Source organism: Dama dama, chromosome 10 (genome assembly GCF_033118175.1).
Source record: "Dama dama isolate Ldn47 chromosome 10, ASM3311817v1, whole genome shotgun sequence".
In the NCBI taxonomy this organism is placed as follows: domain Eukaryota; kingdom Metazoa; phylum Chordata; class Mammalia; order Artiodactyla; family Cervidae; genus Dama; species Dama dama.
In genome coordinates this window covers 17,901,004-17,925,460 of record NC_083690.1, presented here as the reverse complement: position 1 = coordinate 17,925,460, position 24,457 = coordinate 17,901,004, and the positions used below count along the sequence as shown (strand labels likewise).

Sequence of the window (24,457 nt, the reverse complement as noted above, 5' to 3'; positions counted from 1 at the left end):
GATGCTTTGTCTCCTGTGCCAGGCTGGGATGGGCATGTTGCTATTGTCCCATCTTACAGTCCCAAGGGATGCAAACCCACGCCCAAGGTCACTCGTGGCTTGGAAGCAGGACTGTGCTTCCTCTTAGTTCTCCAAAGCGGGCCAGCCAGGGGCAGCCTTCGAGCAGTCACTCTGAGCTGACCGCAGTGTGCGGGGAGGAGGGAGGTGGGAGAAGGAGGGGAGGGGAGAGGGCGGAGACTGGGGTCTCTCTACCCAGTCCTCCTGAGTTCCGGGCAGGAGAGCCGTCGACCCGGCAGGGCCTCTTTCCCCTGCTCAGGCCGGGAGGTGGCTTTCTCAGGGCCCAGGATGCAGAAGTGGGGGCTGTGGACTGCGTCCATCCTGACCCTTCTCTCCGCACAGGCCTTTCCGCAAACGGACATCAACATCAGCCCAGGTGAGCAATGGGGCCAGGGCCGGGAGCAGGTGGAGAGGAGGACATCTGCAAATACTTGAGTTGTCACTGAGGTCTCACTGACTAGGCTGCAGGCCCGCCTGACCCAAGGAATGTTGGGGGGCCAAGCCGAGCTTCCTGACAGCCCCCCGCCAGTTCCTCTTCCTCCAGCTGATGGACATTGTCCTAGGGCCAGACCCAAAGAGACCTGGTGATAAAGCCCAGCATTGCATCTTGAAAGCTGTGTGACCTGGCACAAGTTTCTTGACCTCTCTGAGCCTCAGTTGCCTTTAGAAAACAGTGGTCATAATGGCCCTCTCTGGGGCTACTATGCAAGGGAGATGAGACAATGTGAGGAAAATGCCTGACACTATAAGAAGATCTGAAAATAATGTTTTTGTTAGGGATTTGGCATCTGAACTCCCCACCCTCACCTTGGCTCTGATAGCTGTTCCCAGGGAGCTTTCAGACTTGCTGCTGTGCCGTAGCATTGGGCATGCAGGAGGACGTAGGGGTCCCTCTAGTGACCTCCCTGGCACCTGGCCTAGTGACATTCAGCTCTGCCAATTTTCTGGATCCCCTGGGATTGGGACCCATCAGACACAGGCCTGTGGCCTCCCAGTGTCCTACTTGAAGGACATTGGGCTTCAACTCAATAGGGAGGTCGGGGTGCTGACTCTGGGGTAGGAAGAGTCCTGAGTCCTTTAATCCCTTCAAGGCAGAGGATCTTGCCTGTCACCTCTACCAGGAGGGTGCTTTCCAAACATCGTTTTAAAACTATTAATAATACCAATAACAACAACTGATGCTTGTGTAGCCCTCACTATATGCCAGGCACTGTTTTAAGCACCTTTTATATAAGGATTTATTTAATCCTCACAATAACTCTATGGCATAGATACTATTTCTGTCCCTATTAAAATAGAACTAATACTGTAATAAAACATCCGTAAGGTCCCCATAAGACCATATTATTGAGCTGTTACAGTGTTGGGGTGAATTTAAATAGAAAGGTGATAGGATCACCAGATAGATGTCCAGGTAAACTTGAATTTTAGGTAAACAATAAATTCTTTTTTAGTGTGTCTCAAATATTGCATGGGACATAGCTTATGCTAAAAATTACTTGTTTATCTGAAATTCAAATTTTACTGGGCATTTTTAAATCTAGCACCCCTAGTGATGGGGGATGTAAAGGGTGGTCAGTTCATTTGGGCAAGCATCAGGGGCTCTGGTCTGCCATAAACTCTCTGAATGTTTGTATTAGTCAGTTCAGGCTGCCATAACAAAATACCACAGGCTGGGTGGCTTCAACTACAAGAAGCATTCTGGAAGCTTTGTGTCCAAGATCAAGATGCCACCTGATCTGTTACCTCGAGAGGGCCTTCTTCCTGGCTTGCAAGTGGCCACATGGTAGAGAGAGAGAGAGTGCTCTGGTCTCTCTTCCTCTTCTTAAAAGGCCACTAATCCCATCATGGGGACCCCATGACTCCATCTAACCTTTATCATCTTCCAAAGGCTCCACCTGCAAACACCATCACACTGGGGGTTTAAGGCTTTGACATGGGAATTTGGGAGGGCATGCAGACATTCAGTCCGTAATGGTGTCTTTGCATCCTTGTTCTTGTGCCTCAATTTTCTCATCTGTGCAATGGGTGAACAGGATAGAAATTGGACAGAATATCTTCAAAGGATATTTGTGTGTTCCAAGATCTTGCCTTTCTGCCCAGCATTAAGTGGAAAGGCCTGAGCTGAGTTTGAGAGTGGGAACAACTAAGGAAGTCCTCCTCTCTCACCAGCTTGTGCCCGTGGGACCTTTCTCAGAGCTTCAAGTTTCCTCCTCTGGAAAGTGGGGATAATAATGGTTTTGGAGACTCTTCAATGAGATCATGCAAGTGAAGAGTTTAGCACATAATAAGCACTTGAAAAATGGCTTATTACCTTACCACTTCTACCACTGTGGTTGTTGATGTTATGAGAGAATTGGCCAGAAGACACCGTTTTCTGCTGTGACAAAAATGCCTTCAAAAAGGCACTTCCAGATATCTAGCCCCATGCCTCAGCCCCACTCTATAGATGGGGAGACTGAGATCCCTGCCAACCCAGCAACTTTAGAGACCTCAGAGTTGGAGCTGGAAGGACGGGTCCCAGAAGTCCACTCCGCCTGATCCTTCCACATTACAGTTGTGCTCACTGAGGCCTATGGAAGGCAAATAATCTGGCCAAGGTCCTCATCCATCCAGCCCAGCAGAAAGCCCAATTCAAGCCTGAGTGGATGAATCCACTAGAGCAAAGTGATCTCAGAAGAGAATGTGTGAGCTAAGTGTTTGGGTTCGTAAGTGTGAGTGTGTGTGTGTGTGGATGTGGGACTAGAGAGCGCTTAGCTGGGGTCTTGGTGAGCCTGTGCAGACCATGAAGGTGGGCACACAGCCAAAACCCATCCTTATTGAGAGTGGGCCTGGTTCGTCTTCTTCTCCTGCACCAGCAATATTCCCAGCTCCAGGAATATTCCAGGGCTGAGGCTGTTCCTGCTGTAATAATATCTCATGTTTACTAGAACGCCCACTATGAGTCAGGCACTGGCTTACCTGTGAAGTAGGCACTATCATCATGCCCATTTTACAGAGAAGAAAACTGAGACACAAAGAGCTGAGTTTCTAACCAGAGTAATCTAACTCCAGAGTCTAAGCTCTGAGGCTGGAGCACAGAGGCTTGGGCAACGGAGAGTCACCCTCTAGTCTGAATCATAGAGTTGGATCCTAGAGTAACCCGCCCCCCCCCCCCCCCGACCTGGACACTCTAGCCTAGTCCCTACCCCTCCTGTATGGTCACAGAGCCCTCTACACACTTCTAGAATGTTCCTTGGCATGTAAGGACTCATGGTCAGGTGTGTTATGTGTTCCTCCCTCCAGCCTGTGACTTGAGGGCACAGACCCCAAGCCAAATAAGCACCCAGGAAACACTGAATTATTTGCTTAATTATGATGCTCTTACTCAGCTCAGGCTGCTATCACAAAATATTGGGCTGGCCAAAAAAGTTCATTCATGTTTTTCCATAAGACATTTTGGGCTGGCCAAAAAAGTTCATTCATGTTTTTCCATAAGACATTTTGGAAAAACCCAAAAGAACTTTTTGGCAACCTAGTACCATAGACTGGGAGGCTTAAACCCCTGGGATTTATTTCTCACAGTTCTAAAGCCTGGGAACTCCGAAATTGAGGTGTTGATCAATTCACTTCCCGGTGAGAGCTCTTTTCCTGTTTTGCAAATAGCCACAGAGAGGAGAGCTCTGTCTCTCCTCTTCTCATAAGGGCACTAACCCCATCATGCGGGTCCACCTTTATGACATCTTATGACCCTAATTTCTTCTTGGAGGCCCCCAGCTCCAAATACTATCACCCTGGGGGTAGGATTTCAACATATGAACCTGAGGGTGGGGTGCAAATGTTCAGTCCATTACACTGTTAAATTTGTTGTTTAATATGTTTGTCTTACAAATGAGAAAACAAGACCAAAAAAAAGATATTTTCTGGAGGCACTGGAGTGCTTCAGACCTGAGTCTCATCCTGACACTGCCACTTTTTAGCTGTGGGAGCTTAACCTCTTTGAGCCTCAGTTTCTGCATCTGTAAAGGGGGGATGAATCAGGTACCCACCCCCAGTTTGGTCTCAACAGGTATACTTAGCATGCAATGGATGGCCACTGTTATGAGCAAAATAAAAAACCACCCAGTGCTGTCTCCTCTGTATCATAAGGCCACAGGAGCAGCCCTGGAGAAGGGAAAGCAACACTCAGGCATGAGAGGCCTGGGACCAGTAGTTCTGCACACCACAGCTGGGGCTCAGTGGGAAGACCCCCAGGGGTGGGGTATATGGACTAGGGAGGTGCTGCAGGTGACTGAGCTCTCCCAGGGGCCACCTTCCTGGACACTGGGAGGCACTTCTGACCCCCTGGGACATCTGGGGCCCAGTAGTGATGTGGAAGGGGGCACACGTGGCCCCCAGAACCCCCTTCTCTCCCAGCTGGCTCCCAAGGCTCATCTGGGTAGCAGGCAGCAGGATAGTGTGTTTGTGGGAGGCTGGACTGGGGCCAGGGGAGCGAAAAGCCAGATCGTGTGGGAAGGTGACAATTTATTCTTTAAAAAAAAAAGAGAGAGAGATTAAAAAAATGAGCCCCAAACGCTGCTGGTGTGTCCTCTTTCCTTAACAAGCTCAAAGCTTCCAAAAGCTTTGACTCCCACCCCAGCTGGGAGACCTTGGGGGCCTTTGGTGCTGCTAATTGAGGTAAAATACCATGTAGTTTGGCCTCTTGGTTTCCAGAGCAACAAGCTTCTTTGTGCATCCCTCCCCTACATCCCACCCCTCCTCTCCATCACCTCCAGCTTCATCCCTCTCTCAAATTCCCAGCCAGGCTGAACCATTTGCAATTCTCCAAATGCTCCCTTCTCTCTCATACCTCCAGGCCTTTGCACATGCTATGCCCTCCACTTGGAACACTCTTCTGCTGACTCTTCCTCATCCTTCAGATCTCAGTAGGGGTCTCGCATCACCCCCTCCAGGAAGCTCTCTGGGTCCCTGAATCTGGGTTATGTGCTCCTGTGTCCTGTATAACAGGTGTTATACAACACCCTGCATTTTCCCCATCTGGGAAGGGGACTCACTTTGGGGTCATTATAATCACCAGTGGGCACCGTGCAGGCAGGGTGGGGGTGGCCCCCAGTTCAACTAGAGAGAGAAAAGGGGCAAACAAATGACAAGTTTCTGAAATAATTTGGAGCTACTCCCTCAAGTTTTTGCCTGCATGACACAAAGCTGTATTAACTGTGTATTAATGACATTTTATTTCTGTGCTTATTTTTCTTAATGTCAGTCTCCGTAGAGTGTAAGATCCATCAGGCTAGAACTCACCTCTGTATAAGATGCCACAGTATCTCTAGTACATACCAACTACCTAAGACCAAACAGGTGCTCAAATAAGACTTCCTGAACAAATAAGGGAACGTATGAATGACCAGACCATCAAGTTTGAGACAGGGAAATAGGCTTCAATATAGCAGGAATCTCTAAATTAGGTCTGGAGCCATGCAGGTCTGCCACTTAGGTGCTGTGTGACCTCAGGCAAGTTATTCAAATTCTCTGTGCTTTGATTTCTTCGTCTATAAAGGCGGGGGGTGGGGGGGAGTGGGGGTTGGGGAATCATGATCCCTACCTTATAAGATGTATGAAGACTAAATGAATTGTTATGTACGAAACATCTGACACGTTGCGTGGCTCAGATGGAAGCTCAGTAGGGTGGGCCCTGGTTCTTACGCTGCCATCATACCTGTCAAGCGATAAAGCTATAGACATCTCTTCACAAAAGAGACACAGCTTAGCTGAGTTTACTCTGAGCTCCAGGTTGATGAAAGTCCTCTGAGATCCTTCTAATGCTTGTTTCTAAAATCCCAGAGGTAAAGGAGGTGGAGGGGGGTGGGGGGAGTGGGATGCCAGGCAGGGTGGAGTTCATTACCATCCCAGTGCAGGCAGGCGGCTCCTTTTTGCCTCCCAGGTCCTCCGAATTAAAGGCCTTTGCCTGTCCAGGTGGAAAGGGGATTAATTGAGCAGTGACCTGTCACAGCCCCATTTTCCGGTAGGTTTCACCCCAGGCATCCATAACCACCACTTGCTCAGTGAAGAAAATCAAAGGGACCAGGAGTGGGGAGGAGGGCGGGAAGGTGGGGGCTGAGGCTCGCCATTGCTCACAAGCTTCCTAATGATGCTGATACCGTTTCTCCCAGCAGCTATTGTGCTAAACAATATGGAAACCCAGGTTAGTCAATACCCTCAGTGCTCAGCTGGAAAAGTCCGGGCATGCCATCCTAGAGGCAAGAGAGACCAGTTTGGAGGCATCAGGACACATGAGTGGTGCCCACACCCTTCTCACCACTGTCCTGCCCCCTCCTCAAAGGGGCAGTTGACCCAAAGGAGCAGTGTTTGATTCCCTGGCATGCATTTAGTCATTCAAAACTAGCTACTGTGCACCTACTTTGTGCCAGGCACCAGGGAGAGGGGTGATCACAGAAGACCTTGAGCAGTGGGGGGCCAGACTGAACAAGAATTCATGGGGACGCGTGAATGGTGGGTGTGCAGGCTCTAGGGGCTCTCAGAGAGGCTCCTACTTCGTCTTCCCTAAAGAAGCCACGGCACAGTCAAGACTCAAGGAGGAAACTCAGATCAGCTGAAGACAGGCCAAGGCAAGTATCTGCAGAACTGAACACACAAGAGCTGAAGCAAATCTGGAACATGTTGTGAGCGATGGGATAAGCTGCAGGGGCAGGAGGGAGCGCTGTTCCCAAAGGCGACGGGCATTCCTGGAGGGCGTCTGTGAGGACCAGCTCAGGGCATTGGAAGGATCTCTCTGGATCTCCAAGGCGAGATGAGGCAGAAAGAACAGCCAAGAGGCAATTGAGGAGGTTTCTGTGAGAGACTATGGGGGAAGGAAGAATGTGGAAGGGAGAGACACAGATAGAGAGGAGGAAGGAAGGAAAAGGAGGGAGGAAGACAGGAAAGAAGGAAGGAAGGAAGGAAGGAAGAAAAAGAAGGAGAGCGAGAAAGGAATTGCAGAGGTACTGGGAGGCGGAATAAACAAGACTTAAAAATTGATTGGATAGGAGGAGCAGGAAAGAGAAGAGGTAAAGATGATTTGGGGAAAATATCCAACAACGCCAGACAATTCTGGCCAGTTCCAGCCAATTCTTGTCAGTTTTGTCTAATCAAACATGTGTGTGTATAGGACTTGCCTGGGAGTCCAGTGGTTAAGACTCCTTGCTTTCACTGAGGAGGCAAGGGTTCAATACCTGGTCAGGAACTAAGATCCCGCATGCCATGCAGTGAGGCCAAAAATGATAGGGGGAGAGTATGTGTGTCTGTGTGTATGTGTATACACATCACTGTGCATTTTCTAGGGAAAGAAAGGAACAATTGCTTTAATCAAGACAGTGATAGTATTTGATATCAAAGATAGTTGATATTAAATAAAACACTAAGGTAGAGTGACTATAATGGGGTTTCCTAGGCTGGATTTGGGAACAAGTAAGGAAAAAACTGGTGAAATCTGAATAAAACCGTAGTTTAGTGAAGAGTGCATGCGTGCTTAGTTGCTTCAGTCACATATGACTCTTTTTCACCCTATGGACTGTAGACCGCCAGGTTCTTCTGTCCATGAATTCTCCAGGCAAGAATACTGGAGCTGGTTGCCAGAGCCCTCCTCCAGGGGATCCTCTCCACCCAGGGATCGAACCCTAGTCTCTCATGTCTCCTGCATTGGCAGGCAGGTTCTATACCACTAGCACCACCTGGGAAGCCCCGAAGAGTATGTACCTATACTAATTTCTTAGTTGTGACAAATGTACCATGGAAATGTTAAGATGGTAACATTAGGGGAAACAGTGAAGTAGATTCAAGGACTCTGTATACCATTTTTGCAACTTACCCATAAAGTTAAATTTATTCCAAAATTAAAAGTTGTGGTTTTTTTAAATGAAGGAAAAGAAAAGAGAGGACAACGAGGGTGGAAACTTCCAGATCAGAACTTCTGGTAAATTGGAGAGCAGAAAATGGCTCCACTATAGACATCTAGAAATGCAGATAAACTTTTACAGACATCCACTGAAAAGTAGCGGCTTCCCTGGTGGCTCAGACGGTAAAGCGTCTGCCTGCAATGTGGGAGACCCAGGTTCGATCCCTGGGTTGGGAATATCCTCTCTCTGGAGAAGGGAATGGCAACCCACTCCAGTATTCTTGCCTGGAAAATTCCACTGACGGAGGAGCCCAGTAGGCTACAGTCCATGGGGTTGCAAAGAGTCGGACACGACTGAGCGACTTCACTTAAACTTAAAAAAAACTGAAAAGTAAGCTGGGCTTCCAGGAAAGTGTTGGGGGAGCCCAGGGGTAGAAAACAAAAGAAAAAAACCAAAGCAGTGAGCACATGCGCAGCAGCTCTCTGGATGCGGAGTCAGCCTCCCTAATACGGAGGCTCGGGTTTTACATCCACCCGGGGTCGGGGGAATGACGGCTGAGCCATTTGAAGCAGAGCGTTGAGAGCGGGATCCCCTCGTAGAGCAGAGACCTCTCATGGAGCAGAGAGAAGGTAAAAAGTTCCACCTTCTGGGGAAGATTACACCGGATGAGGAGCGGGGAATCCTCCCTTCGTGGGAGAGATGACAAAGAAGTTGGTCTGCTTTATCTCAGACTCGGGATGAAAACCAAGACTTGCCCTCTGCACCATCCTTCCGTGAAGTCTGTACAGTTAAATTTAACCACGGTTTTCTATCCCCGGGGCTTTAAAGCCACGGGTTTGTGACAGTTTTACATTTTAACTCTAAAATTAGAGAAAGAATCCGAACTCTACTTCTAATCAGTTTTCTGGTGCAATTTTTGTGAAGAAACTACAGATGGGTTGAGAAACGTGGACATTTGCTGTGATGTTTTGTGTTGTGGCTCTGCGGGGTTATTTTACATTTTGGAATTCGGCTTTCCACCTAGGGCAGGAATTCTATTGACATTTTGTTGTTGCTTTTGGTTTTCTTTAATGTTTATTTATTTGACTGCCCCAGCTCTTAGTTGCAGCATGCAAGGTCTTGGCTCTTGCTTGCGTCATGCAGGATATTTAGTTGCGGCATGTGGGGATTGAACCCAGGCTCCCTGCATTGGGGGTGTGGAGTCTTAACCCCTGGACCACCAGGAAGTCCCCCTATTGACATTTCAGGTCAGAAAATGCTTTGTTGTGGGGGCTGTCCTGGGCATTGTAGGATGTTTAGCAGCATTTCTGGCCTCTACCCATTGGATGCCAATAGGCCCACCACCAAGAATGTCTCTGGGTGTTGCTTCCTGTCCTCTGGGAATCGAAATCACCCCTGGTTGAGAACCACTGCTCCAGGAGATCGGCTAAGGGGTGGGGGTGGGGGATGGGATGTGCCACTTTCAGATTTAGAACTGGGACAGTCCTGGGCAAACTGGGATGATTATATCCCCCACTTCCATCTCTAGTATGAATACTTCAGTTCAGTCACTCAGTCGTATCCGACTTTTTGCGACCCCATCAACTGCAGCACGCCAGGCCTCCCTGTCCATCACCAACTCCCAGAGTCCACCCAAACCCATGTCCATTGAGTCAGTGATGCCATTCAACCATCTCATCCTCTGTCATCCCCTTCTCCTCCTGCCCTCAATCTTTCCCAGCATCAGGGTCTTTTCAAATGAGTCAACTCTTCGCATGAGGTGGCCAAAGTATTAGAGTTTCAGCTTCAACATCAGTCCTTCCAATGAACACCCAGGCCTGATCTCCTTTAGGATGGACTGGTTGGATCTCCTTGCAGTCTGAGGGACTCTCAAGAGTCTTCTCCAACACCACAGTTCAAAAGCATCAATTCTTCTGCGCTCAGCTTTCTTTATAGTCCAACTCTCACATCCATACACGACCACTGGAAAAACCATAGCCTTGACTAGACGGACCTTTGTTGACAAAGTGATGTCTCTGCTTTTTAATATGCTGTCTAGCTTGGTCATAACTTTCCTTCCAAGGAGTAAGCGTCTTTTAATTTCATGGCTGCAATCACCATCCACAGTGATTTTGGAGCCCAGAAAAATAAAATCAGCTACTGTTTCCCCATCTATTTGCCATGAAGTGATGGGACTGGATGCCATGATCTTAGTTTTCTGAATGTTGAGCTTCAAGGCAACTTTTCACTCTCCTCTTTCACTTTCATTAAGAGGCCCTTTAGTTCTTCTTCACTTTCTGCCATAAGGGTGGTATCATCTGCATATCTGAGGTTATTGATATTTCTCCCAGCAATCTTGATTCCAGCTTGTGCTTCCGTCAGCCCAGCATTTCTCATGATGTACTCTGCATATAAGTTAAATAAGCAGGGTGACAATATACAGCCTTGACATACTCCTTTTCCTATTTGGAACCAGTCTGTTGTTCCATGTCCAGTTCTAACTGTTGCTTCCTGACCTGCATACAGGTTTCTCAAGAGGCAGGTCAAGTGATCTGGTATTCCCATCTCTTTCAGAATTTTCCACAGTTTATTGTGATCCACACAGTCAAAGGCTTTGGCATAGTCAGATGTAAAATAATTGCAGGATGGGTAAGAGTGGGGAAAGTTGTTTAGCACCAGCAAATATCATCGTCTTGGGTCAGTTGTTCCAGTTAACTCCTGCACGGACATGGCCAAATTCTCACCAATGTGTGTCCTTGGTTATAAGTGATGGGTGGAAAGCAGATGGAAATGACTTGCTGCTTCTCATTCATGCAAAGGGGGAAGTGCTCCAAAAGGAGACACCTGGAAGTGATTCCGCTGCCTCTCTCTGTGAGGAAGGCACTGGCAAAGTGCCCACAGGGAGCTCAGCAACACCCAGCCTCACGAGGGGTCCCTCAGCCCTCTCAGCATCAAGGCAATGTCCTCTAGACCAGTGCTCTCAGCTGAGAAAGGAAGAGACCGAGGTCCAGAGAGGAGCAGGGAAGGGCCGGAGGTACTGAGCTCACTAACCCCATAACTCCTTTTGCATATAAGGGAGGGTTAAGAGAGCAGATTTTGGATCAGCTGATCCAGTTTGGATACTGGCACTCTTTGAAAGACGACTGGCCAGGACTGGTGGGGAGGGGTGGGACAAGCCAGGATTGACCAGCACGGCAGCCTGGGGTGGGAAGAGGGCTGGTTCTGGTCAAACAGAAAAGCCCAGTGGCTTTCATCAGGGACAGACAGCCCCCAGCTGGAAGCTCCCTGCTTACATGTGTGTGGGTTAGTCGCTCAGTCGTGTCCAACCCTTTGCGACCCCATGGACTAAATAGCCCACCAGGCTCCTCCATCCATGGGATTTTCCAGGCAAGAATACTGGAGTGGGTTGCCATTTCCTTCTCCAGGGGATCTTCCTGACCCAGGGATTGAACCTGGGTCTCCTGGATTGTGGGCATACTCTTTACTGTCTGAGCCACCAGGGAAACTCAGCTCTGTTGATTAAAATAACTGTCCCTTTCCTTCCCCAGAAAAATCCATAGAGTTGTATGTGTACAGACATTGTGCTTGGGCTCATTAGCTTCAGCCACGTCCAGCTCTTTGTGACCCCATGGACTGTAGCCCACCAGGCTCCTCTGTCCCTGGTATTTCCCAGGCAAGACTACTGGACTGGCTTGCCATTTCCTTCTCGGGGGGATCTTCACCACCCAGGGATCGAACCTGCATCTCCTACATTGGCAGGCGGGTTCTTTACCACTGAACCACCAGGGAAGGCCCAGCAAAGTCGCTGGCACATCATAAATGCTTGGTAAACGTGGTCCACTACTTCCTTATTCATGAGCCCAGCCAGCTAATAGAGTGGTTTTGAAGGCAAAGATCCACACCCTGGATACCACAAGAGGTGCTAGCCCAACCGCTGAGAAGGAAAGGAAGGTGCCAGCATTATATAGCATGTGAGACGCAGAGCTGGGACTGGGACCCAGGCTTCTGGACTCCAGTCTAACAATTTCACCACCGCCTGGTACCTGGTCTCACAGCTGAGCCACACATCCAAGTTCCAGGCAGGTTCTCAGCACGCCTTTCTCCCCAGCTTGGTCTTCTTCAATCGTGGTTTTCCAGACCACACTAAGAGGGCCCCCAGAGGGGCTGAGACGTTGGAGAACTTTTCTGTCTCAAACATGAGCCTATCATTTGTCCCCTTTCAGAATTAAGAACACATCCTGAACCCCAATAGTCATGGACTAAAGATATAAATAGTCTTGGCTGTTGTTTGTCATTAAACATGTAGGGAAATATCCGCTTTCGCCAGAAAGCCCAGAATTGCAGATTGAAATAAGATACCATTTTTTTGCCTATAAAATTTGCAAAGATTTCCATTAAAGTGGTAACAGTGCCTGCAAGGGCGCGATGAGATGGGCATTCTCAGACATCACCGTGGGAGTAGAAATTGCTTTCAGGAGGCAATTTAGCAAATTGTATCAAAGCCTTAAAAATCTCTCCCCAGAAAATCAGAAATATTGCAAAAGCTTTGTGCACAAGGCTCTTCATCTCAGCACTTTTTCTAATTGTTTTTTTAAAAACAGGAAACAATCTAATTAGACCAAAATAGGGGAATGATTAAATAAACTCTGGTGGGGGGGTGGCCACTCAGGGGAGTATTCAATAGCTGTTTGAAACAATGTTTACAAAAATTTATAATAATGTGAGGGAAAATGCTTATACTCTAATTTTTAGAAATCAGAATACCAATAGGGGTTTATGGACAATATAACCACAATTGCATTTAAAAAAATCATTGCCGTCAACATGACAAGAAGAAAAACACTAAGGCAGTAATATTTTCCAAGGATTCTATAATGAGTACATATTACTTTTATTATTTTGTAAATTTTAGGCATGTGTTAATCATACTGGGATCACTTTTTACTTTTATACTTTAAAAGATGTCGTAAGCCATAGCATCAGTGTTTGCATGGCCAACCTTCTTCCCAGCCCGTTTCTCTCTGTCCCCAGCCATGCCAGAGCTGCCCCAGGCTTCCCTATGCCCCCTCTTCTGGATGGAGTTCAAAGGCCACTGCTACAGATTTTTCCCTCTCAATAAGACTTGGGCTGAGGCTGACTTCTACTGCTCGGAGTTCTCCATCGGCAGGAAGTCCGCCAAACTGGCCTCCATCCACAGGTGAGTGGACTCCTCTGTCCTTTGTAGCCCAGTCAAGCACCCCTGTGGAAAGGGATGTAGAGAATGGTGTCTTCCACTGATGTTTCTCTTTGGTAATTTCAGCTGTTACTGTCATTGAAACTGGCCTTGGCGGTAGAGGACAAAGCATTTAGCAAGGGTTGCAAACTGCAGGCTGGAAGGTTCATTTTTATAAGTGCCAAACTTATGCCATGCCTTGTTCAGTATCACAGGGGGTTTGAACCAATGAAACAACTCATAACATACATGTAACTCGCATAACATAAGGCATAATAACTGACATTTATTTGCTAAGAGTTGGGCTTCCCAGGTGGAAGCCCTAGTGGTAAAGAATCCACCTGCTAATGCAGGAGACACAAGAGATGTGGAATCGATCCCTGGGTCGAGAAGATCTCCTGGAGGAGGGCATGGCAACCCACTCTAGTATTCTTGCCTGAAGAATCCCATGGACAGAAGAGCCTGGCAGGCTACAGTTCATGGGGTTGCAGAGAGTCAGATGCAACTGAAGTGACTTAGCATGCATGCATGTATAAGCATCAAGTTCCTGCAAACCATATTAGGTTGGTACCCTCATGTCACAGACAGGAACCTAAGGCTCCAAGAAGGTATCTTGCTATGAAGTGGTGGAGCCAGGATTTGAACCTGAGCAGGTGGCTTCCATGGCCCACCCACCAAGCCACCTTCAACATTCCTCCATGCCTCCCAAGCCCCAGCCACGCTGACCATCTTGACATTCTCCAGTGTGGTCCAGCCCATTTACTCTTGCATATTTGCACATTCTGTTCCCTCCACTGGGAGCTCCCATCCCGTCTTCTCCAGGTAGACTCTTTCTTAACCTTCCAGACCCAGCTCTGCCATCTCTGCATTGAAGTCACTCCAGACTTGCTGGCACCTGACTGCACATATCCACCTCCCAAGGAGCACTTTCTTCATCACTTTAGTAACTTCTTTTCACATCTGATTTCCTTGCTGATTTGTGGGTTCTTTGAAGCCAGGTGTGATGTGTTCCATTGCCCCTAAGCTACAAATTTACAGTCTTTCCTGATTTTTCAAGGATCCTAGAGACTTGAAGTTAGGACGCTGGTTGGTTCTTTATGCTTTAGAGTCACTGAGTTTTGTTACAAATGGGGAAGGGGTCCTCAATCTTAGTTAAAAACAACAACAACTCTTGAATCCTCACATTGATTCATCTAGCAATGTATCCACTGTATCCTTGGTGGTGCTAAAGAATATAGTGATACAATCAACATCTAACCAGGAAAACAGGAATCACTACAAATGTTTAACACGGAGTTTCATACATACGCAAGGGATGGACTCTGAGAACTTAAAGACGCAGTAGATTTTCTAGAGATTCACACCGGCAGGAAGCCAGCTCCACCCCTAACTGGAGGGCAGGTCAGTCCGATGGGAGCTGGAGCCGCAGAAGCCAGGCAGCCCCTGCCAGCACCTCCCCAGGCAGACAGGGAAAGAAACACCCTGGTTTCCCTCGCCCTCCCAGCCTCCATCAGTTGCCTCCCCTTGCGTGGAGGGCAGCTGACGTGGAAGCCTGGGCAAGGCAGTCTTCAGAGTCAAATCCCCTGTGATACAGAGCTAAACACAGCATATGACTGGCACATAGAAAGATGGATAAAATAAGTTCTCAAAAACTCCTGGCCTATAGAGAAAAATTAAATATATGTAATAAAGAGAAAATTTAAAGGTGATTCCACATGAAGATTTCCCTTTGGCAGTCCATGGGAAGGACAGCCCAGCCTGCCCCATGGAGCCCTTGGTTTAATAGGCACTAGGAAGGATTCCAGGTAGATTTGGGGGCTTTCCAGCAGCCCCTGACTCAAATTCTGTTCTTTTCTGCCTCAACTAACCTCCTTTCTCTTCTCAATTCCTGACATCCCTCTTTTTTCTCTCTTATACAAATGTTCCCCAAATGTTATGCTAGCATCTCTTCTCTTATACAGGTATTTTTCCACTCTGGCATGTGATACTTTCCCAAAAACAAGTAGGAAAGTTGAATTTACACAACACATTCATCTGTTATAAACCAAGTTCAGTTCCCATAAAGCTAGACAATATTATAAAATCTCTAATTACATCTTGTCTCTGAGACACAATCCAATTCTCTAATTCTGGCATTTTTTTCATGCTTTGTAATTTTGTTCTTTTCCTTCATAATTAAACGCACAATCAACTTATGTTCATGGAGCATCTAATTAAAGTTTAAGTTTCTCAGCCTTTCCGCTTACCTAATAATTTCCATCTTTGCTTCAAGTGACAGTTGAATTGAATTAAGTTCATTTGATTTTCGCTCCTTATTACTTACAGTAGCACCTCGGGCATTTCTATCTCCCAGTTATTTTGACCACATATGGGGAAAACACGATGAAATATTGAAATGGTTTTCCAAGCAGGTGCCATTGAACAAAGGTGACTCTAGTGCCATTTTAATGGCAGGGCAGCCACTCCCCTAGACGACCACACACCATGCATGTTCAGCAGTTAATCTAGGACACTCCGAATTGTGCATGAGGGGGCACATGGGAATGCCAGTGCTTCACTGGATAAGACCAACAGCAAAGACACATTGGACTGGAGAATACTTTGTCCCCCCCCAAATCATACCACTCTAATGTTAGATAAAACACATGGTCTTGGAACATCAACACTGAACAGAGCCTGGTGATGGTGTGAGATAAGATGCCACATAGAAATAAGGTGTGAGGTTGGTCCATGTGGTCCTTGCAGCCCATTTGGAGAGAAGAGACCTTGAGAAATGACTTCCCAGGTGATGCTCGAGATAAAGAACTCGCCTGCCAATGCAGGAGACATAAGAGGCACAGGTCTGATCCCTGCTTTGGGAAGATCCCCTGGAAGAGGCCGTGGCAACCCACTCCAGTATTCTTGCCTGGAGAATCCTATGGACCGAGGAGCCTGGCAGGCTATAGTCCACAGTGTCACAAAGAGTCAGACAGGACTGAAGTGACTTAGCATGCACACATAACCTTGAGAAGCAGAAAATGAAGCCTAGCAGCCACCCTGGGGAGCACGGAAACTTTCTGTTACAGGTGTTCCAGGATTATATAGAGGGTGCTCACAGAATGTTTCCTGGAAGAACTAGTCCTGGGTCAGGATCTTGAAGGTTTGGGAAGCTTAGGGGACGGGGACAGCAGATGTTATAAAGGAGGAAATTAAGAGGGCTTTAGAGTCAGGCAGCCATAGGCTAGTCCCCACTCCACCACTTCCTTCCTGGTGATCTTACCCAAGTCACATTAACTCTCCGAGTCAGAGTCCTCAGCTGGGAAACATCAATAGTTACCCTGAGCTTTTAAGATTGAGGATTTTAGAGGATAATGCATCTGAAGTTCTTACACAAGCACTCAGGTAACATAATGTTTCATAGAGTTCTTAATTATTTTTATTAATTATAATCAGGGGTGTCTAAAGAGGTCAGCACTCACTTAGTGTGCCCACGTCAGATCTTCTTTCTGAGGGCAAGTGAGCCTTGCCCCACCCGCCATCTTTCCTCTCCACTGCTTCTAATAATATCTATCTTGGTCCATTTAGGCTGCTGTTACAAAAATATCAGACTGGGTGGCTGATATACAACAGAAATGTGTTTCTTGCAGTTCTGGAGCCCGAGATCAGAGTGCCTTGTGTTGTCAAGTTCTGGTGAGGGCCCACTCCCCAGTTTGCAGATGGTCATCTTCACGCTGTATCTTCACAAGGCAGAAGGGGCCAGGGCGCTCTCTAGGGCCTCTTTTATAAGGGCACTAATCCCATTCATGAGGGCTTCACCCTCATGAACTAATCACCTCCCAAGGGCCCCACCTCTTAATACAGTGACATCGGGAGTTAGCATTTCAATATATGAATTTGGGGGAGGGGCACAGACATTCAATTGATAACAATTTTGATTAGCAACTCCTAGTGTGTGACTGCCTAGAGCACTGTGTTGAGAAAGATTCTGAGAACCAGAGTTCTGAGTGCTTCTGGGATGGGTTGGTAATATCTTCCACAAACACATAATTAAGGAGAGTTATTATGTGTGCTTAGGGCTTCCTTTATAGCTCAGTCGGTAAAGAATCTGCCTGCAATGCAGGAGACCTGGGTTCAATTCCTGGGTCCGGAAGATCCCCTGGAGGAGGGCACGACAACCCACTCCAGTATTCTTGCCTGGAGAATCCCATGGACAGAGGAGCCTGGCGGGCTACAGTCTGTGGGGTTGCAAGAGTTGGACATGACTTAGCACACACAGCATGGCACAGCATTATGTGTGCTTTGACTTGCTACCAACACCTTAAGCAAAATGAAATTGATGGGCAGGTGTTCTAGACAAGGTGGCAGTCTATAGAGTGGTCATTTAGAAGAAACCAACAGGAGCAGATGTAATCTGTTGCAACATAAAGGATACCTCAGCATAATCCTGTTTTGAAAGGAGTTATGGATTAGGTGTTCTTTTAGGCAGCAGACTACTTCCAGGACCCTCCACCAATTTCTTTTGTTAGGTAAATTACTTTATAAGCTCTTTGAAATAGGAGGTGAGAATCCCACTAATGCTTTCTGCTGTGTTTTGAATGTGGCAGTCTATAGAGTGGTCATTTAGAAGAAACCAACAGGAGCAGATGTAATCTGTTGCAACATAAAGGATACCTCAGCATAATCCTGTTTTGAAAGGAGTTATGGATTAGGTGTTCTTTTAGGCAGCAGACTACTTCCAGGACCCTCCACCAATTTCTTTTGTTAGGTAAATTACTTTATAAGCTCTTTGAAATAGGAGGTGAGAATCCCACTAATGCTTTCTGCTGTGTTTTGAATGTTTTGGTCCCCACAAGATTCATATGTTGAAAATCTAATGCCCCATGTGATGGTGATAGGAAGTGGGGCCTTTGGGAGATGCTTAAGCTCTGAGGGTGATGCCCTCATGAACAGGATTAGTGCCTTTATAAAAGGAGCTCCACAGAGCTCCCCTGCCCCCTGCTGCCATGTGAGGGCACAGCAAGAAGTATGCACCCAGAAGGTGCACTCACCCGGCCATGCTGGCACCCTGATCTTGCATTTCCCAGCCTCCAGAACTGTGAGAAATAAATTCCTATAGTTCATAAACCACCCAGACTTTGGTATTTTGTTGTAGCAGCCTGAATGGCCTAAGACACCTGTTGAAGAAGGTGGATAGTTAATTTCAGGATTTGGTTTTGCTGAGTTGACTATGCAAGTTCAAGCCTCTAGTTGAGTTTTCCAGCAAAGCCAAAGATTTTGAAGATGTTCTATGGGAAAAAAAATTAGGAGAGAGGAGGCTATGTAAGGACTAGCACTGTAAGGGGGGGCTTTTGAGAAAGAGCAAGAACATCCAGTGGAGATTTTTGTTGCTTGGTGTGTGCAATACAATGTCGATTCCTTTTTCTTTCTTTCTTTTTTTTTTTTTGTCTCTTCAATATAATCCACCTTATTTGTTAGTGTTTCTGAGATAGACTTAAGTTTATAGGATAAATAGCAGTGCTGAGTCCTGCTTTGCACTGGCATGGAAAAAATGCAGAAATGCCCCTGACAAGACAGGCCATGTGGGTGCACTAGGCAAAAAAGAAAAAGGAGAAAGCCAGATTGCATCACATTCTCTATTTACTTTGATCCAGGAGGATTAGCAAAGGTTGCTGTTGATTTGCAACTTAATCCTGCGCCAAGAGGCAAGGAGTAACATGCACCTGGGTTTCTTACCTTTGCAGCTGGGAGGAGAATGTCTTTGTGTACGACCTTGTGAACAGCTGTGTTCCTGGGATTCCAGCTGACATCTGGACAGGGCTTCACGATCACAGGCAGGTGAGCAAGTGCTGGCCATCACACCCTCTTGGAAGCTCCAGCCAAGGTCCCACTTTGATTTAACCAGCTTTTCACGTGGAACCTATGTGCCAGGTCCCTGCCACACGTCCAGCATACAGAGAAATCAGACACCAAGACACCCCAGTTAGAATATGATAAACGTGAAAAAGACGAGGATGGAAACATATCAGATGGCCAGTGATGGGCTCTGTTTAGGTTTGGATTCTTAAAAAAACAGACACAAAAACTTGATTAGATGGGTAAGAGGCTTTTGCGGGAAAATATCTGCAAAGGAAAAAAAGAAGGCAGGTATATATGGCAGGAGGGAAGACCTTCAGCCCATGATGAGCCTGGTGAAAGGAGATGGGGGTGGGTGGGATGGGGAGAGCCTCAGTTGCAGAACACTCTGGAAAGTCTTGGCTAAGCCAATGGGACGTCCCCTGGCAGAGGATGCCCATTCCAGGACTCCCACTTGGGCAGGAGCAGGCCAGCACTAATACCTGTGATCATGAAGGAAACATGTTCTCCCTGTGAACACAGCTCTGGGTCCAACGAGCTGTCAGTCAGCCCTGCTCCCCAAGCAGGTCCTGCTGAAGGAGCTCTGAGCAGGGCACATCTACAGCTGCCTCAGCCTCCCTGAGTAAGAGACATTTAAGCTGATGTCCAGTGGACAAAGAGGAGTCAGTCAGAGGAAGAACATTCCAGGCAGAGAGCACAGCGTGGGCAAAGGCCTTGAGGCGGGAGAGTCACAGCACACTCAAGGACACTAAAGACCAGTGTGTCTGGGAGGCAGTGGGGAGGAGTTGGTGGAATGATGGTGGGAGAACAAGGCCAAAGAGGGCTGGCTTGGGCCAGATCTCATACCTGGCAATATCTCAGCAGACTCCACCTGGAGATTTTGTCTGCTGACTCACCCCGGGCAAGCTGCATCCTGAGCATCTCTCCCATATGTACACCTCCAACCCTGCCTCAGAGCACCACAGGGAATAGGATTCCATTTCCAGCACCTGTTCTACCATTTACTTTACCGTAAATGGTAGAACACCTGGGGCCTTCCCAGGTGGCGCTAGTGGTAAAGATCCCACTTGCCAGTGCAGGAGATGTAAGAGACACGGGCTCAATGCCTGGATTGGGAAGATCCCCTGGAGGAGGGCATGGCCACCCACTCCAGTATTATTGCCTGGAGAATCCCATGGACAGAAGAGCCTGGTGAGTTAGAGTCCACAGCATCACAAAGAGTCAGACACAACTGAAGCAGCTTAGCACACACACACAGGTGACTTTGAGACAATTTTTTTTTTTTTTTACACCTCTGGGCTTCAGTTTTCTCAGCTGTGAAATGGAGTGATCATAATAGTGCCTGGTTGTACAAAGTAAATGGGCCAATATATGTGAAGGATTTGCCTGTGCCTGGCGCACGGTGAGAGCTCATTTAGCGTGGTCGAACTTGCTATTAGTGAAGCAGAAGTAACAATAGTGGCCAGGCTCAGTAAAGATAGTTTAACAACAATCAGCAGAATTCATCTGGCAAGAACTTATATAGAAGCTGTAACTTAAAAAAAGAACCAAAATGTCCCATTATAGTAGTAATTTTAAAATTGGCTTATGAATACACTTAGAGTTAAGGAACTCATAAGACTTAAGAATAATAATAACAAATGATACAGTAAAAGGACTTGCTTTTATACTTTTCTTTTCAGTCCTAGGTACCACATGCAAGGCACTAGCTAAGTCTGCTAGTGCTTTCAACTCATTCAATTCTCACAATAATTCTTCTGAGGGAGATATTCGCTCCATTTTACAGGTGTGGAAACTGAGGCTCAGAGAAGTTAAATAAGTTGTCTAGATTCCAGAGCTAGGAAGTGAGAGGAGCTGGAATCCCAGGCTCTAGTCTCTCTCCCTGAAGGTGTGTGCAATTTCCATTATACAACGTGGCTTCCATAATCATCGATGCTTCCAGAGAGACTCTTCTAAAAACTTGAATAAATGGAGAAATGACTTCTGTTCCAGGGCATTGCAAAGCAGTCATTCTTTCCACAGTTAATTTGCACATTTATTGCAACACCAATCAAATTCCCAACAGGACTTTTCTTGTAATTGGTCAGAGTGGTTCCACAGCAGGCAAGAAAAATACACACTATTTGGACAGATAGAAAAAAGATGAAGAATGATTTCCACTCACTGGTAGAAAAAAAAATTTTTAATGTAATAGTTAAGGTCTTGAGTACTGGAGTCAGATAGACCTGGGTTTAAATCCTGGCACTAATGCTTTATTAACTGTGTGAATTTGGGTAGACTAATCTAAGTCTCAGTTGTTTCATCTATAAAATGGAGATGACAATTTCTGCTTTGTAGGATGGTGAGGACAAAATGCCCACCTGGCATGATATATAATAAGCCCTCAACAAACAGCAGCTAGTAATATTACCAGCCAGAGCTGGAACCAAACTCAAAAGACAGTGTTTGAGAGACAGGGTTGATGGAATAAGAAAGATGCTGCATTTTGAAAACCTGGGGAGATGGCAGATGGGTCCCCCAAACTGTCTCCCAGTTGCTGGTTAGGAGGCAAAGGTTTTAAAGGGGAGTTTCAGGGGTGCACAGGCAGGGGGATATATGCAGAACAGCACAGCCAGCTCCCACAGTCATTATGAAACTTGTCACGCGGTGGTCAGATCAGCATCATCTTGATCCTTCAACTCCAGGATCAGTTGGTCCTCATTTCCTTGAAGCCAGTTCTGGGTACTGTGCCAGCATAGATCCAGTGCTGCACAAGATGGAGCAGCTTATGTCAGGGATGCAGTCTGGTCATCCATGCAGTCAGCTTTTCCCCTCTGTGCCAATCACAGCAGTCGCAAAACAACTCAGGAATGTGCATGGGACACTGTCTTCGATATCTTTAGGGAGGAACTACAGATTCTGTGATTCCAGTGTCCTAATCATTAACTGTTTGAACCTGCTCTTTTGTGGCTCACGGGAGGCCTGGGAGACTACAGGTTTTCTACAAGCAAGAGGCAGGGGACATGGAGGGGCTTCTGTGCCCACAGGATTTCACCTTTACCAGTTATGGTGGTAATAATAGTATATCAGATAAAAGTGAGGGCTTCTGCACTGTTAGGTATGAAGGCATTAGTTGTTACTCCAAGCTGGAGATGGCTTGAATGCCTGATCTTTCTCTCCTTGGCTTGCTTCCTTGCCTCTGGATGCGACCCCCCAGGAAGGGAAGTTTGAATGGACAGATGGCTCACCCTATGATTACAGCTACTGGGATGGGAGCCAGCCAGACGACGGCGTCCATGCAGACCCAGAAGAGGAGGACTGCGTGCAGATATGGTACCGGCCCACCAGCGGTGGGTACCCCTGAGACCAGGGCTCTTGCAGGGGTGCTGGGAGGCACCAGGGACGGTTGAGGCACTGTGAGTTACTCAACACCTTGGAGAGTGGCCAGAGGTCCCTTGGAGGTGTTAGGGACGTGGCCATTCTCTGTGGTGGATGCATTTTAAATAATATCTAATGGTGTGTTGTTGACATGCAAACTGTGATTTGGATGAAAAGACATTAGAGACAGAAGCATGAAAAGAAAGAAAGCAAGAAACTTGTATAGAGACCAAAGGATGGTGCTTTTATGTCAGCTCAGCAACACACTAAATGTGGCTCACGCCTGTGTACATTAGAACAAAAGGAAGCCAGGAAGAGTGCGCAGGCGCAGTAGTGAAAAGAGTACCCAGCCAGGCTGAAGTCCCGGTCCTGCTGCGTTCTAACTCTGTGTCCTGAGGCAATAGCTTATTCTCTCTGAGATGCGCTTTCCTCATCTATAATCATCGGTCCCACCCACAGGGCTGTTCTGAGCCCTGAAGGAGATACAGCTGATATGCCCAGTGGCAAGAGCATGGACTCTGGAGTTGACTATCCTTGTCTGAACTCCAGCTCCACCACTTGTAAATCGAGTAGCCAACTTCTTGGTGCCTCAGATTCTTCATCCATAAAATGGGGCTAGTCACACTTAACTCACAGGGCTGATGGGAAGGAAAAAGAAGATAAGGGACATAAAGTGACTACAGTGGTTTGCATATGCTATCAGCAGTCATCACCATCACCATGAGCATCATCGCTGCTCATAAAAATCTTGAGAGATAAAAATTAATATTTCCACTTTATAGATGAAGAAACTGAGGCTCAGAGAAGTTAAGTGATTTGTTTGAGTTTGCACAGCAAGCAACTATGGAGCTGGGTTTCAATATCTACTCCAGATCCAAAGACTGATCGGCTCCTTTTTCTTCTTCTGATTAGGGGAGCAAATTGCTATTCTGGGAGCCGCCTGGGAGTCAGAGCTGGGTCAAGCCTCTGAGTGAGGCTTGTCCTGCCTCTCCACAATAACAAGTCAACACTAGTCTTAGGAGAGAGTAAGGCTGGACAGCAGCCGCATCAAGCATCAGCAAGAAAGGGATGCCAGTGTAGACACCAGACTTATGGGAGAGGACTTTTACTTTGGTGGGATGGTGGGGTTACTTTTACTGTGGTAGGTGTACCTTCACACAGAGTCTCTGCTTTTTCCCACCACAGCTCTGAGGTCATGGAATGATAACACCTGCAGCCGGAAGTTCCCTTTTGTCTGCAAGATCGCAGCTCTGACCATTCACTGATGCATTCTCACCCTCACGGCGCAAGCCCAACTCTAGCATTGACTTGTAGCTCTACCTGATGTAAAGTTGATGCTCAATAAATGTCAAACACACAGTGGAGACAAATATCCCAAATAGAGATTTTATACAAGCACATCTTAAGATACAATGTAATCAGTTGGTCAGGAGTGACAGGAAACCCAACTCAGACTGGCCCGATACATGAAGCATGGTCAATTTATTGGTACAAGTAATAAAAGCCCAGGGGTTGTTCTAGATTCAGAGTTGAATCTCACTGGCCTGGCTTGGGGCAAACACCCATTCTTGAAGCAGTCTCTTTGGCACATGTTGGTTGGCTAGACTCTGCTTGGATGCACATGGCTGAGGCAGAGAGGTCAATATTGTTTAATCCACATGAGCCCAAAGAGGAAGGCAATTCCCCAAGGAAAATGAAAGTATCACCAGACTCATACACTGCTGCTGGGAATGTAAAGGAGAAACCATTCTGGAAAACAGCTCAGCACTTACTTAAAAAGTTAAACTCAGAATTATCACATGGGACCAGCAATTCCAATTCTCAGCATGTACCCAACAAAATTGAAAACATGGAGAAGGAAATGGCAACCCACTCCAGAGCTCTTGCCTGGAGAATCCCATGGACGGAGGAGCCTGGTGGGATACAGTCCATGGGGTCTCAAAGAGTCAAACATGACTGAGTGACTTCACTTTCCTTTCCTGTAAATCTCCAGTGGTACAATGGGGAGTGATATTACATAAAAATAACATTTCCAAATGTTAAATTGGGTTTTTGAGAGATAGCCAGTCTGTGGAGTGTCTAGTGATCATCTTAGCCATGTTGTCCAGAGCTTTGCTATTTTCCATTAGTTTCCTTGAAATCTTAATTA

At 46.9% G+C, this 24,457-nt stretch overlaps 1 protein-coding gene across 1 annotated transcript; it reads left to right on the top strand.

Moving 5' to 3' along the window:
• The first annotated feature begins 345 nt into the window (after positions 1-345).
• Positions 346-23,573, top strand: CLEC19A (C-type lectin domain containing 19A). Its single transcript, XM_061153968.1, has 5 exons — positions 346-433; positions 12,939-13,104; positions 18,840-18,933; positions 22,148-22,280; positions 23,494-23,573. Exons 1-5 carry the CDS (start codon positions 346-348, stop codon positions 23,571-23,573), a joined length of 561 nt encoding a protein of 186 aa, XP_061009951.1.
• Positions 23,574-24,457: the final 884 nt, after the last annotated feature.